This window comes from Malaya genurostris, chromosome 3 (assembly GCF_030247185.1).
Source record: "Malaya genurostris strain Urasoe2022 chromosome 3, Malgen_1.1, whole genome shotgun sequence".
NCBI classification, from domain to species: Eukaryota; Metazoa; Arthropoda; class Insecta; order Diptera; family Culicidae; genus Malaya; species Malaya genurostris.
In genome coordinates, this window is record NC_080572.1 from 255,425,509 (window position 1) to 255,441,820 (window position 16,312).

General features: G+C 38.5%; 2 protein-coding genes across 4 annotated transcripts in view; both read left to right on the top strand.

Moving 5' to 3' along the window:
* The window catches only part of LOC131438667 (diacylglycerol kinase 1), a 332,489-nt gene that overhangs the window by 148,201 nt on the left and 167,976 nt on the right, over window positions 1-16,312 (top strand). The gene's annotated exons all lie outside the window — the stretch shown is intronic.
* Window positions 190-1,511, top strand: LOC131434297 (uncharacterized). Its single transcript, XM_058600960.1, has 2 exons — window positions 190-542; window positions 653-1,511. Exons 1-2 carry the CDS (start codon window positions 190-192, stop codon window positions 1,509-1,511), a joined length of 1,212 nt encoding a protein of 403 aa, XP_058456943.1.

The window sequence follows — 16,312 nt, forward strand, 5'->3', positions numbered from 1 at the left end:
CTGCGCTTATGAAGTGGGAGCCTATAAGTGAAAGGCTCCCACTTCCAGGTTCCCAGGTTCAGAACAAGGGTTCGAAACCTCACTATAATCCAAACTTACGCGCCAACCGATGCTGCCGACCTGCAAGACAAAGAGAACTTCTACAGTCAACTCAATGCCACCGTAGATAGAATTCCGAAGGGCGACATCATGTTCTGTATGGTCGACTTCAACGCGAAGATCGGATCCGATAACTCGAACTATGAGCGCATTATGGGGCGCCATGGTCTCGGAGAAATGAGCGAACACGGAGAGCTGTTTGCAGAATTCTGTGGCAATAACGACATGGTGATCAGGGGATCGCTCTTCCCCCATCGACCGGTTCACAAGGTCACGTGGGTTTCCCGTGACGGCTTTACCGAAAATCAAATTGACCACATCTGCATCAGCCGAAAGTGGAAACGGAGCCTTCTTGATGTGCGGAATAAACGTAGTGCCGATATCGCGTCTGACCACCACCTCATCATCGGCGAAATACGCCTGCCGGACTGGATGATATCACAGTGAAAAGGTCCTTCACTGTGGAACTGCAGACTCGTGCTGCAGACATTCCGGAAGGTGGATGCGTGGAAGACTAATGGACTGCCACCAAGAATGCCTTCATCGTCACCAGCGAGAATAATCTGGGTGAACTACGCACCCAAAGAAAGCAATGGATCACTGATGAGACCTGGACGAAAATAGAGGAGCGAAGAGGAGCCAAAGCCGCAATACAGCGATCCAAAACCCGAGGAGCCATATATTCGGCCCGTCAACGATACTCGGCTCTGGAGAAGGAAGTAAAACGCTCATGTAGACGGGACAAGCGAGCGTGGGCGGACTCCCTCGCCGACGAAGGGGAGAAGGCCGCTGCAACCGGGAACATTCGTCTCCTCTACGATATCTCACGACGCCTAAGTGGAGCGAAGATGAATGCGACAATGCCTGTGAAAGACGCGATTGGTCAACTGCTAATCGACCCAACTGATCAACTTAAACGCTGGTTCGAGCACTTCGAACAACTTTTCCAAGTGCCAGCCAGGCCACCATCACCTCGGCATGACCCGTCTAGGGTCAGGCGTATCATACGCGTGAATACCGAGGCTCCGTCATTGCTGGTGTTACAAACGGCCGTTCAAAGCATGAAATCGAACAAAGCCCCAGGGGTCGATCGCATATCAGCCGAGATGCTCAAAGCAGACCCCATGATGTCCGCTCAACTGTTGCACAATTTTTTTCGTAATATCTGGGACACCGCAACTTTTCCGGTCGACTGGATGCAGGGTATCTTAGTAAAGGTGCCCAAAAAGGGTGACCTGACTATATGCGATAATTGGCGAGGCATTATGTTGCTGTGTACCGTTCTAGAAGTTTTATGCAAAGTGATCCTATCCTGGATCCAGGAGAAGATCGATGCGACTCTCCGACGACAGCAAGCTGGATTCCGTGCCGGAAGATTCTGTGCTTCGTATCATCCTGGAGCAAGTCAATGAATTCCAAGAGTCCCTTTATTTGGTTTTCATTGACAACGAAAAAGCTTTCGACCGTCTCAATCACGAAAATATGTGGGACGCCCTAAGACGCAAGGGAGTACCTGAGAAAATCATCGCCCTCATCGAAGCGAAGTATGAGGCCTTCTCATGCAGAGTTCTGCACAACGGGGTCTTGTCTGAACCCATCCGGGTCGTAGCTGGCGTGAGGCAAGGATGTATTCTATCACCGCAACTGTTCCTCATCGTAATCGACGATCCTGGTAGGTGCGATTGACCGTGAACCAAACCGTGGGCTGCTATGGCATCCCATAACTATGGAGCACCTGAACGACCTCGAATTGGCTGATGACGTTGCACTCCTAGCTCAACGAAGCTCTGACATGCAGAGTAAGCTTGGCGACCTTGCCGAACGCTCCTCATCGGCAAGCTTAGCAATCAATGTCAACAAAACCAATCGTTGGATGTGAACACGGTGACCCCTTCCACCTTTATATTAGCATGGCAATCAGTGGAAAATGTTGAATGCTTCCAATATCTTGGCAGGCAAATGGCGTCAGACGGCGGTACCAAGATTGACATAGGTGCAAGGATCAAGAAGGCAAGGGTTGCCGTTGCGAGTTTAAGAAACACTGGAAAAAAGGGCAGATAAGTGAACGCACCAAAATCCGAATATTTAACTCTAATGTGAAATGTGCTGCTATACGCTAGTGAAACATGGTGTGTATCAGTGGAGAACACTCAACGGCTGCAGGTGTTCATTAACTGGATCTCAAACACCGAGCTCCATCGCCGGTGCCACCAGAAGCCGATAGCAATTGAAATTCGGGAACGAAAGTGGGGCTGGGTCGGCCACACCTTACGTAGGAGCGGAAACGAAATCTGCAGACAAGCATTAGACTGGAACCCAGCAGGACATCGTAGCAGAGGCAGACCCAGAGGCTCATGGCGGCGTAGCCTCTATAAAGAAATAGAAGAAGTCGATCGAAATCTAACCTGGCAACAGGTTAAGGCGATAGCGGGCAATCGCCAAGGATGAAGGTCTTTCAGGTTGGCCCTTTGCACCACTCGGGGTGCGCAGGAGCCTTAAGTAAGTAAGTAAGTTCAGAGAAAATTGAGTGCACACTTTTCCTCTAATTTTCACATATTACTATGTAACTCCGGAACCGGAACTCGGATCTAAATGAAATTCAATAGCAGGGTATGGGACCATAAGACCTTTAATTTGAATCTTCCTTGTGAAAATCGGTTCAGCCATTTCCGAGAAAAGTGACGGACGGACAAACACAGACATTTGCTCAGTTCGTCGAGCTGAGTCGGCTGGGTCGAAGCCCTTCGAACCTCAGTTAAAAAGTCGGTTTTCACAGTGATTGCATAGCCTTTCTATATGAGAAAGGAATAAAACGACTAATCTGTAGGATTTGATTCCTGACGAAGCTTTTTCGAAAAGATGCTAAGGGTTCACAAAGTTTTAAACTCTAGTAACGTGATTTGTCAACGGTACTGCTAGGCTGCTTTGTGTTTGATAAGATGAACAGAGTTTTAACACTGCCTTTTCCTCCCACTCAGTTACAAAGAGTATCAGAGGAACAATTTGCGGGATTTATACTTTCAAGGGTTATCATCTTTGTGAACGAGAATCGACAAAAACAGCACTTTGACGATCTAGGGAAACTTTCCATTTTCTGAGAAAACAGATTACTGACTATTATTGTAAGTGTAGGAAACACCGGTACAGATTTTACCACTCGAAACAGTTGGTTGGTGATGGTTACGTGCTGGTGTGATGAAAATGATTCCTTGAACATGCCGAGGCCCCCACACAAGAACATGTGTTGTACAGGATGGGAAATTGTTATAGTTATGCTACGAACCCTATAAATGGGAGCTAATCCGATTTTGAGTTGTTACCATGTTAGAATAAATTATATAAATTATCTCATGTTGTATCAACTTGCTTCCTTGTCTACATACATCAAACCTGAACACAATTTTTCCTCAACAAGAAAAATTAACCAAGCAATACGAAATATTTCCTAGCCACAAAATTTATCTATTATTCATTCATTATTCATATCTCTCTGCAAGACAAGTTGAAAAGAATCTATTGTACGGATGGCGAAGTTGATAGGTTCCGACGACAGCCAGGTTTGCATACATTTGAAAAAAAACTATTCAACCGCAGCTGAAGCAGCAGCAATTAAGGAGCTGTATAAATGACGCCATAATGAATTGCGAACACTGACGGTAACTGTTTCAAGTGGGAAAAGATGGATGATACTTCAGAATAAGCTTCTCTTGTTCAGAGTTTGCTAAGAATACCGAAAACATCTGCTTGAACATTTTCTTGTTGGATGAATTTATCGAGCCATTAAAGTGAATTTAAGAATAATGAGAAAAACCCATCCCGAAAATGTTAATTCCAATTCAATTTATTCGAAAAGTAGATTCGAAAGAAGTTGCTCTTGCTCTGTACTCCTTCATTGACTGGGAACGAATCGGAATCTAAATTTTAATTAGTAATTAACATCTGCCTTCTTCCAAGAGAGTCGATTCGACTCAAGACTGATTTTTGAAAAGGGCGTATATCGTTTTGTGAGCGCTTCTTGTTACTCAAAAACTCTTCATTTTATCTCAATGGAGTTATAGGAAATCAAGTGAGCACTCTAAAAAATATATACTCTTAAAAAAAAAGGTTTTTTCAAAAATCGCAAAGCTAACCGAAAAATGAAATAATGAATCACATCAATTCAACGTTTTTTGCAATAGTTTTATTTTAAATCTGCATTAAAACAACATTTGATGTTTATTTTATCCGAGCTTTTTTTTAAATTAGAGAAATTAGAGCTAAAGAAATTCAGAGGAATTTGCAAAACTTTGAATTCTTTATGTAAAATAGTTCTTCAAACCAGGGGTGGAAATAAGCATTTTTTTTGATTCACAGTAAATAGAAATAGTGAGTATTATCTCATCATATCACATATTTATTGTAGATATTATAATGGATTTTGAAATGAATGATTTTTGATAAAATAAATTTTGGGCTTACTTAGAATGTAAAAAGGTCTTCAATTTCATTTCCCACAATTTAAAACATAATCGCAATTTTTGTTTTGTTACAAAATTTTTTCAATCCACGGTGTTCGGTTTTTGATTCAAAAAATTCAAAATGGGCTTATTTCTACCTCTGCTTCAAACACTAGAATACGATTTTACAACTCAAGGGTACTAAATTTGCCCATAATGGTGTTTCTCCTAAAAGTATGGGTTCTCGGGATATTTGAACTTGAAATTCGATAAACTTAGGTTTTTGTTAAATTGCGCCGACTGAACAAATCTACACATATAGAAACAGTTTTTTCAATTTGAATATGCGATAACCTATAGCTTGCCAAAGTTGCCCAAATCAAACATTTGAAGACTTGGGAACGTCTATGAATTGTTGTAGCTATAACTTCTTTAGTTATTAAAAGACACTAACGAAATTAATACCTAATGTTTCTTTCAATATCACGTTCAAAAAAATTTAAAAATGATGCGACTCAATTTTTTCCAGTAATTTTCTTTTTTTCCATCTTACTGCTTTTTTTTATATTACTGCTTCTTTTTTTGTACAATAAACAGTTTTCGATCTACAACGATTTAAAGTTAAACGGTATAATGCTTCAAATACCTGAGTTCTTTAAATTACATTTCCAAATATCCAAAAACGGCTAGGTCGAGAAAAAAAGGCGGGTGGGTAATGTCAGAGACATAACTGGATGTCGTGAATACGAAAACAACTGACATGTTCCTTAACACTTCCGAATATCAATTGTATGAATTATGCACGCATTCCCCTTTTTCACATTTTTCGCAAAAACAAAGAACGCTTCACTTGATCTCGATTACTGTGAATTTCACACAGCGAAAAGTGCACAAATCTAAGCAAACTGTTCTTGATTTGCAGTAAACTGAGGATATTTCCCTACGATTTGCGAACAACAAATCCTAATAGTTCTTTAGAAAAATTTTAGAGCCATTAGAACGGCTGATATTGTGCAATGCTCTCCACCGTTGTTTTTTCCCAATGCTAATGACTGGCAGCTGTGACGTAATCGCTCTTGTCGAAAGCGTGCAGACGACACAAAACACATCTGCTCGCAGTGGCGATTGAATCCAATCTGATTGAATTTTTGTTAAGAGATTTCCTTTTATGTGATTTCGTTTGTAGCTTTTTCACTAATGGGCGGTCCTAACGGCTATAAAAATAGCAGCATACAGAATTTTATTGTCGATTATTTCATTTCGGATTTGCATAATTTATTGAAAGAAACTATCAATATGCTGTAGGGATTCGTTTCTAGCATTCACAAGGACCAAATTGAGGAACTCACTGCGATATTCACCACTTTTCGGAACATTTTTCCCGGACGATTTGTTGTACAGCAGCAGATATTTTGTTCTCTTCCTTAGAACGCGTTCTGATTGGCTGGTGTTGACATGGAGCAAATGAGACAGGTTTTTCAATAGTGTACTATTGAAATACTTCATTGCTTTTGCTATACACGTTTAAATGGAAAAATTTCGATTCTATTGGTAGTTAGATTATATAAATCCTTTCACAGATCACTGAGCTATGAGCTTTAAAAATACGAGAAAGGCAAACGCGCCTTATGAATTATCCTTTTTGATACTCGTTTATACCAAACATTTCAGAAAAGTTTAATTTTGAATTATTTGAGACTATTTCACAAAACTGAAAATTTTATCATAAAATTGTGATCATATTTCCATGTCGGCATGTCGCAAGAATTATGTTGATTCATTAGATACAACAATAAATATTCACGATCAAAAACTTATCACTCTCTCAGAGGGTAAATTTTGAAAAGGCACCCCTTAGTAAAGTAAGTCGTATTCACGACAAAAATGGGTTGGATAGAGGTACAGTAAAGTAAATTCCGCATAATTCTTTAGGAGTATTATTATGGTTTTAAGAAGAACCGAATAGAAGTCTGGAATAGAGAACTGGACCCTGAGTTCAAGACCTAAATTTAGATCCAATAACAGACTCAGAATCCAGTTTCAGTCGCTGCTGGTTCTCGCCTTGATGGCCAGCAAGCGAATGCGAGATGCGACCTGAGCGTTTGAGGTTTTTAACCACGCAGAAGGTGCATTCTCTCTCGCTGCTGGTTGAAAGTTTAACTCCCGCTGCTGCTGCTGGTTGATGATTCCACTCCCACGACGTCTGCTTCCATCGAACGCACGAAAAGAAATGATCGATTTTCGACCACGGTTCCCCTTTTATACGCATTCAGTTGAAGATATGTGCCTGACTACCTCAAAATCGTCGTCCTTGCGCGAAAAACCCAAGCGAAAGTAAAGAGTTTTCCGCGTTGTTTTCAAATTTTAAGAAAACTTAATTTTTGACTTGTTTGTGGTTATCGCACACTGTTCAAAATATTATCCTGAATTCCTGATCATATTTTTGATGAAATGGTGAAAGAATTATGTTGCTACCATTAATACAAGTCGAGATATTCGCGATTAAGTTCTGCCCATTCTTCCATATGGCTAATTTTGAAAAGGCGCCCCATAGTAAAGTAAGTCGTATTCACGACAAAATTGACTATGGGCAAATTTAACAATTTTTAATCACAAACTTTAAGTTTTGCAAATGCCTTCTGCTTTGGTTGGATTCATCCTTTTCAAAATTGCATTAATCAAATTAAAGTCAAATGTTTGTTACAATAACAAGGTTGTTGATAATCATATCTTTTTCCTACATCTTCTTCTAGGATTCAATTTTTGTACAATTTACGATTTCCGAGTTACAACGATTAGAAGTCTTATTATTATCAATGGGACCGAGCGCACTTTTGCAACATGAATGTAGGTTTTGAATAATTTGATGATTACGTCACTTTTACGATTATATCTCCGAAATGTCATGTGTCAGCCATATGATCATCGAAATCGACCCACAGCTCAGTTTTCGTCTCGAATGAACTTAAAATTGTTCATATCAGGTAATCCATATTCTAGAAAGATGGGCGCTAATTGTTGAAATTGATTCAGCCATCTTCGAGAAAGTTGAGCGGTAAAAAAAGTGCGTTTTGTCGGTTACGTCACTTGTTCCATCATATCTCCGGAATCAGAATAAACAAGAATTTGATCTTCGCACTTAATCAATGACTTAATAGTAACTTTCAAACGAATTTAAGATTGTTATTCGCTATTTTCAATAAAAGTGAGTCGTAATAATGTAATAATGCAGGATGACAACCTGGAATGGTCTCAAAATGTCGTAGAATGAAATGAAATGAAATGGAAGAGGAGAGTGGAGAGGTAAGGAATGGAATAAACATGTAAACAAACCACCACTGACAGCCATCAAAGACGTTCGCTATTATTCTGAATAACGTCGTATCGTTTTTTCCCTCGTATTTCATTTGTATTCCTCATAACGCTAGCAAAATCAAAGGTAGCTATGATTCGATCGAACCACATTCGATCTAAAAATCAATACGTCGTTATTCAGAATAAGGGCGGTTATTGCCAAGTTTGTGTGAAACCAGTTACTGTTGTAGTTTCTAGTAATTGCTAATAACTTTCAGCCTTCGCTAAGTGGCCTTACAAGAAAATTGATTAGTTGTATATAGAATGTAAAACCGTAGACAAAAAAAGGAATATTCACCAACACTGAAGCTTTTCTGCACCGATTGTCTGCCAGCTTCGCTAAATACAGTTCCGTTTTGCGTAAAACTTTAATGATGATTTACGTTTCAAATTGCACCGTGAATGTGACAGCTAGTCGGAGACACGGAACAATGGCACCTAATGGAACAAAGAACGTCCAACATTTTAATCCTCGGAACGAATACCAAGTCATTTGTTTGACTGTTTTTGTCATGGGTACTTATTTTACTTCAGGCGAAAACGGAGAACAGGTGAAACATAACTGTTTTGTCTTATGAAGTGATCAATTGAGTCATCCATAAAATGAGGGTAGCAAATAAATGGCTAGCATCCGGTAAGGGGCAATATTCTCTAGAGCAGAGTCACTATGAGCGGGGCTGAGAATCGAACCCAGGAGGGCTGCGTGATAGACATCAATTAACCCATCTCGTTATACCCGGCACTCTATGCAGTTTATGGAAAAAACTCATAGTCCCATAGATTATGGTTTTATAATAGATTATGATTACACCGAACATCAATTAAAAATCAATAATCAATTGAACATTTTTAATGTTTACTTGTTTTTTTCTAGACTACGCACATGTATGTATGGAACACAGTTTTAAACTAAATAAACTAGGGCAACGGCTCCCTATTTCATCTGAGCTCCTATTTCCATCTCATCCCTTCACCTCATAACTTTGAACATGAATAATATTTTACAACCTACCGAAAGCAAACTGTAAAATGTTTTAAAATGATTTGAAAAGCTATTGTCACACTTTCCTATTGAAAGAAATGGTTTTAAATTCGGTGATCGTTTTTTTCATATAAAATAAACTCACTTTTCAATTTAGGACACACTTTCGTCTCAAGATTTACAGTTCGTCATGTTTCTGAATATCTACTAATCGATTCGTCTTAAAACATGATCACTATTTCGCACAATTACACTACCATTAAATGCTGGATGACTTCATAATTAGTTATGTTCACTTGCCACTTGTTTAGTTAACGATTTAAAACTTCAAAATTTACCCGACAAGCAATAAAAGTCTTCAAAAATATGAAATGAAACTATGAAAGTTTTTCACTTCGTTCACTTGATTGCGCTTGGTTTTCATCTCATTTGGTTTCGCAAAGTTGCCAAGTTATCTCATAATGTTACAAAACAAAAATTGTTTATCTTCTTCAAATTATCATCAAAAAGTATGTTTTTGGTATCCGTGACATTAGTTTAATTATATTATTGATATTAATATTTCAATAAAACTGTTTCTGCTTCGAATATTACCAGAAAGAACGTGTTAAATACTAATGAAATAACCATTGTGGCAAATCTAGTAGCACTGGTTTCATTCCGCTATACGCCAACATAACGCTGTGAAGTGTGTGTGTGTTTCATCGGCTGTGCACAGAGATGCCAGGTATTTTATAGAAAATATGTATTACTTTGCATAGAAAGTCTACATCTGTTCTATCTGTTTTCACTAATAAAATGATGTTAAAAGATAGTTCTTTAGATCTCCGTAAGTCATTGCCCCATTAATTAGATAATTCAACGAGTAAATTTTTTACCAATAATAATAATGTGGCAAAATCCTGGTGGGTACGGTTGTATCGTTTGAGTTTTATATCTGGGAGCGGTGAAGCAGTCGGTCACCAGAATGTCTGCAAGCCATATTTTTCCAGCTGGCAGCGTTTAGTCAGCCATCTGGCAGCCATGCGAATGCGGGTGAGAGTGTAATAGTGGAATATTTTGTTTTGATTGCTGTCGCCATTGCTAATTTATAGGATGAATAAAAGATCAACGATAGGATGGATAAAAATCCATTGAGATGAAATTAGGAGCAGAGTAGTGAAAACATCATTAGTGTTTTTAACTGTTTTATGAATATTAGTTGAATTTTCAAGAGATGTGATTCAATTTTCAACGTGGAGCAAGGCGAATGAAGCAGTAATATGAAATAGTTACAGTGATTTCGGTGGCTAAATCGGTGTTTGAAGGCGAGGTCCTTACAAATGAGATGAAATAGGGAGCCCTTACCCTACTTAAGTGGTTGCAAACCAGCACAGTTGTTACTATTCAGGTTGGCACTGCTACCGGTTTAGCAATCTTCATCATTACTGTCAATCAACTTGTCATAAAAAAGTATCTGCGAAACAACAAGCAAGAAAAACTTTAACAATCGCGCTCGGTATTTCTGCTTTCGCATCCAAAGTTTCTTTCCGTTCGATTTCACCGAGATATATGACAACCAGAGTCAGTCAGTCAGAGCTTGCTTCGTCATATGAGAAGAATATCTCGAGTAAAAGTTTTCTCTGTAAACTTATGTCGCGTGCGGCTTGTTTCTTCAAGCGGATAGTGAACAAAGTTAATTGTAAACAGTTTTAATTGGGAAATAGCCAATGGACCCGAAATAATACCGTTTGGCACTGTGTCCAAATAAACTTTTGGAATTAATTAGTTTCAATTCCAATTCGTATTGGCATACTTGTACTTACAAATGCCCACGCATTTTTCGTTAGAAGATGTAGAACCAATCGAAGTTAAGAAAATGGGTAGCATTTTCAAACATAACTTTCCAAAAAGTGAAATAAACTGTAAAGCAATTAAACTTTTTTAATGAAACCAAATCTGATGCATACTAGGCCTGAGAATTGAGTCTATTTGTACCTCACCAAAACAAAGGTAAAACGGAATTTAGACGTAATAAAAGCTTCTTTTCAAAAGGTTTGGTGCCGTTTATATTGTTATACATTAAAATGTAGCAGGCTCAGTGAGATTTTCAATCTGTGGTACTCCACGGAAGCACTTACGTACACGCTCATTAGACATTACTCAAAATTTGAGTTGCGATTACTCAAATCCTTAAACTGAAGCAATCTATCAACATTTCAGCTCTGATTTGATTAAAATTAACTCAAATTATGAGTTCTCTCACATTTACTCATGCGTTTTTTTTTTTTTTTGTTTCAATTATAGAGGCTTTAACATCTTAGGTCATTCGCCTCTTCGGACCAGAAAATCTTTCTGACCCTATGTGCGGGGTTGGGAATCGAACCCAGGCGGGCTGCATGAAAGGTATCGACTATCCCAACACGCTATACCCGTCCCCATTCATACTCATGCGTTATTGAGTTTTGAAATATTTGAGTGAAAAAAAATCTAACCGTTGTTTTGTTCGGTGTATGTTTTTTAAATACAAACACATGTCAAGAATATAATGATTAAAATTTTTGTTCATTGACGATTTGAAAACCCTTTGTTGACATTGCTCGCCATTTTAGTCAAATATGTGATTCTTATGGATGTTCTAGGTTTCAATTTTAGTCCCATACAGAATACTTCAGTCCAACGTCCAATAAATCTATAAACACGGTCTAATATGAGACAAAAACTTTTGGAATACTCTAATGCAATGATATAGAATATTTTGAGTTTAAAAAACTGTATGTTTTGTGAAGTGTACTCAAATATATGTGAAAATACGTTATTGACATTACAGTTCAAAGAACTCAAATTTCGAGTAAAAATCAGTCAAATTTTCAGGTAATACTCATTTTTCTGTTTGGATTTAATATTACCCAGATTTTGACATTTTTATTCCTTTGCTAGAAAAAATGAGCAAACATGAAGAAACTTAAGTTTTGACTACGTGCACTTTTCATTAGGTAAATTAGGTAAATCACATTCAACCTCAAAGAAAGAAATCAACCGTTGAGTAGATCCAAATTGGCCGAAATGATTCGTGCAAGATTTAATTATTATATTAGGTTTGCTTCCGCCGTTTTTTTTTTCAAAATTTAAAGCTTTATTATGAAAAAGTGCTTACAGATGTATTATTCAAAGTATTGTCCGTCGCTAGCGACAACTTTATCCCATCTTTCCGGAAATTTTCGGATCCCGGCTCGAAAAAAGGAGTCCTCTTTTGACGCTATCCATGAAGCAATCCATTTTTCCAACTCTTCGAAGGATTGAAAATGTTGATCTGCCAGGCCGTGTGCCATCGAACGGAATAGGTGGAAGTCAGAAGGGGCGACATCTGGGGAATACGGCGGGTGGGGCAAGACTTTCCATTTCAACGTTTCCAGGTACTTTTTGACCACTTTTGCGACGTGAGGCCGAGCATTGTCGTGTTGGAGGATGACTTTGCCATGTCGCTCTTGATACTGTGGCCGCTTTTCTTTTAGCGCGCGACTAAAGCGCATCAGTTGCGTTCGGTAGCGATCTCCTGTGATGGTTTCACCCGGTTTTAAGATTTCGTAGTAGATTGGTATTCATCTTTGAAGGTTTTTTCTCCACCATCATGTTTGTCTTCGACATCGAAATCACCATTTTTAAAACGTTGAAACCACTCCCGACACGTTCTTTTACTTAGAACAGCATCACCGTAAGTTTCTGAAAGCATTCGATGCGCTTCAGTTGCATTTTTTTCGAATTGTAACAAAAAAGTAAAACTTCCCGCATATGGCGAGAATTGGGCACATAAACAGACATTTTCGGGCGTGAATAATACGAAAACATGAACAACTGTCACTGAAACGGCGATGACAATTCGTTAGGCACTGTACACACTCACTTTAAAGGCATTATCATCTATGTGTTTTGACCACCCTCAGCCGGTACAGCCACCTATCGGAAAACGGCGGAAGCAAAGTTGTACACCTGATATTTTCATCAATAAAAAAATCTCTGCTGAATAAATTCGCAACTGAACCGCAACTGAGAAATAATAACCGCGATATTCTCGATGCACGTAGGGTGGTCAATATGAACATTCCAAACAGTGAACGGCTGCTTTAATTTCAGCTGGCTGATTACGCTGCCCTGTTCAGATTAAACCTATTAAAACGCTGTTTAGCATGAATTTGATTCATAAAAGTAACAGAAGCGCAGCATTGTCAGCATGTACCGAACACACAGAAGACGCATCGTTTGAATTGGCATAACAGTAGTCTGCGCTCCTGTTACTTCTGCGTACGTTATTAAACTAAATTGAATGTTATTTTTTAATCAGTTGCATAACATGATTTGTGATTGCTTTGTTAATGTTTTCATTATCATTCTAACTATTTGAGATACAACAGCTATGAAAATTCATTTCTCAAAAATCTTCTGTTCGAGAATTCTATCAGATATATTCAATGTGCAAAATTTTTTCTTAAAGACTATAGAGCAGAATGTTCGCTAGTGAAATTTTCACAACTGATTTTTTGCCATGTATAATCAGTTTCAGTGAGAATCGCGTTCTCAAATTGTCAGTGCTGAACTTTTCTGCAATGAGTTTTCTGATCGGAGATTTTTTTGTCTAAAAATCACTTGTGAAAAATTTCAGTCACGATTTTCGAAATTTAGATTTTTTCCCAACACTGCTCCATACATGATAATGAAACGATAATCATTCAAACCAGTGACGTACCGAGGAAATTTGGCGCCCGGGGCAAAATGAGAGTTTTGCCGCCCCCATCGTTCGATTAGTGCACAAAAAACAAAAATCCGGAAATCCGCAAAGATCTTCGGAGAGCAAAAAAAAAAGATGAACCAAAATCCGGAAATCCGCAAAGATCTTCGATGAGGTCCCAAAGATAACTTTGCCGCCCCTCAAATGTTGCGCCCGGGGCGAATGCTCCCCTTTCCGCCCCCCCCCCCCCCCCTCCCTCCTGATGACTGTGAGTGATGTATTGAAAATCAATTTCAAACTAATTTCAATATGCTATGTAGTGATGAAAAACAATCATAGTGACATACCAAAGCATGTTTCATGCAACAGTTTCCAAAATTTGAGCACAATTTCACTTGAATTTCATACAGAGAAGTAACAGGAGCACAGAAGTGAATACAAACAAGAGTTCAACCAAGTGCTGTCGTAGTCAATATAGCCTCTTAGCAGAGGGTTGGCTCAAGTGCTGCACAAAACCCTGCAATCCTGTTACATCTAAAAATTAAATTCATGCTAAATAGCGTTTAATTGGGTTTAATCTAATTTGACCATTGGAGTAAATCAAGTTTGAAGTCTTAATTTTTTCGTTGTGGTTGCATTGCATATTGCTATTGCGTATTGCACTACCGAAATCTGAATATGTAGCCCGCTGGAGCTGAAATCTGCAATATTTCTCTCTCTCCAGCAGGCATAAAACCTCCTCATCTTTTTATATCAACAGATTATAAACACCAAACAGATATAATTGTTTTTTTTAATGCTAATTAACATTATACCTCTAGACGATGGTCGAAAGTGTCTGGTGAGTTGAAACAAAGTCAGAAGGCGTTGGAGGCCGCATCATGCTGGAGCGGCGACATTTGACTAGGTGATAATTGCGCAACACTGATCAGAAGTGTTAATGCTACCTTAATATCAATCTCTGAAAATCAAACGATTTTCATTATCACGATCGATGATGATTTTGTGATAGTCACCGACGATTATTATCGGTGATGATAGCTGATTATTTTTTGAAAATGATAATGCCAACATTGCTTTGGATCAGTACTTAATTTGTTTTTTTATTAATGACACTTTACCATCTTTGTGGCATTCGTGTCAAGTACTTAATGAAATATATCATGAACTCAGAGTTTGTGAAACTCAATCCGAAAACCATACTTATCGTTTGTATTATCTGCACTAATATCACAGTCGACGGTTCAAGGTTCAAATCGTTTGACCAACAGAAATTCATTTGAATATTTTGTTTACCCTGTACTTGAAAGTTACCCAACAATGGACTGCACACCATACTGCCGTTGGTTTCGTTGCTTGCTTGTGGCGACCCCAAGAGCGATTACTAGCATCCCATCTAATTCTGCCTCAGAAGAAGTGTTGCTGCAGTCGATGTCCTTCCGTTGATTAAGTATCACATCAGCATATCCCTTCCTACCCCCAGTGCCAGTTAAAATAGTCGTAACCAGCAGGGACGATTCTCATGCAAATCGATCGTTGAACTCGACAAAGATATTGTTCATCCTTTAACATTATTCCGGGCAAGATGTCTGAGTGAAATTACCATTTCGAATGCACGAGAGCCGTCAGTGTGCATGCCACGAATAGCATCATGTTTGGTAACATCGTGGCTGCTGCTGTTGGTCCTTTCTACAACGATATAGTGCTCCGCTATTTGATAGCGAAATATTATCTTCGCTGTCGAAATTGTTTCCAGGCATCTGGTGGTGCTTCTTGATGGCTGGAATCTAAAATCACCATGGTAACAAACATCAAACGATAGCTTTTTTATTTTGACGAAAACTTCTTTGTTGTTATTTAATTCTAGAACATTGTTGTGTTGAGTTAAACTTTTTTTTTTAAATTAACTCTTCCAGAACCAAATCGTGTAGAAAGCGCAGTCGTAGAGTGTGTCACGTGCAAAAAACTGACAGGCAAATTAGTTAACTTTATTTTGGTTTTAATTTGTATCAAATAATTTCATCTAATGGATTTCGTTACATGGCAAGCAAAGCCCTGCGAGCTTAGTTTTGGTTTGGCTTTATTTTATTCTCATGAGTTCATTTCAAGTACCCATGAAAACTGTAAGCAACAAAATGGACATACCCAGCAGGGTCGGGATGAAGTTTTCCAATTACAATTTAAGAAAATGTTGATTAACAAAATTACAGACTGACGTAATTGAATATACCGAGATTGATATACTTGTGATGTATTTACATCGGAAATTCATCTGTAGGTCTAAAGTACCTATCGAAAAAAAAGTGGGCAAGTGAATACCGAGTGGCTCTCTATACGAGGTGAAAACCTATCTCCGTGGATGAACATAAGCTGATGATAAAATATGTTTATCTTGGCAATTTATCTTCACGCTTCAATTTTTGTTTCTCGTTTAATATTTTTCGCATCGCACCCGCGGCACCGTTACTCCGAGCTGCTGGGAAGTGCTTTTTGCCATTCTTCAAAAGGGACTCTCGCCATGTCGTTATAGCGTTTTATCGAGTTATAATTTTTTATCACAATTCCCGGTATGAGGATTTAGTGTTAGCCAGGCATGCACGGTTACAACCCGCTGCATGCGTTTTACTGCTGTGTTGATTTTTTTCCGATGGTCTTGCAATAACTGGACAATGTTTCGATTGAAATGCAATTGTATGACAAAAAATGCCTAGTTAAATTGAAAAAAAATAGTATCAC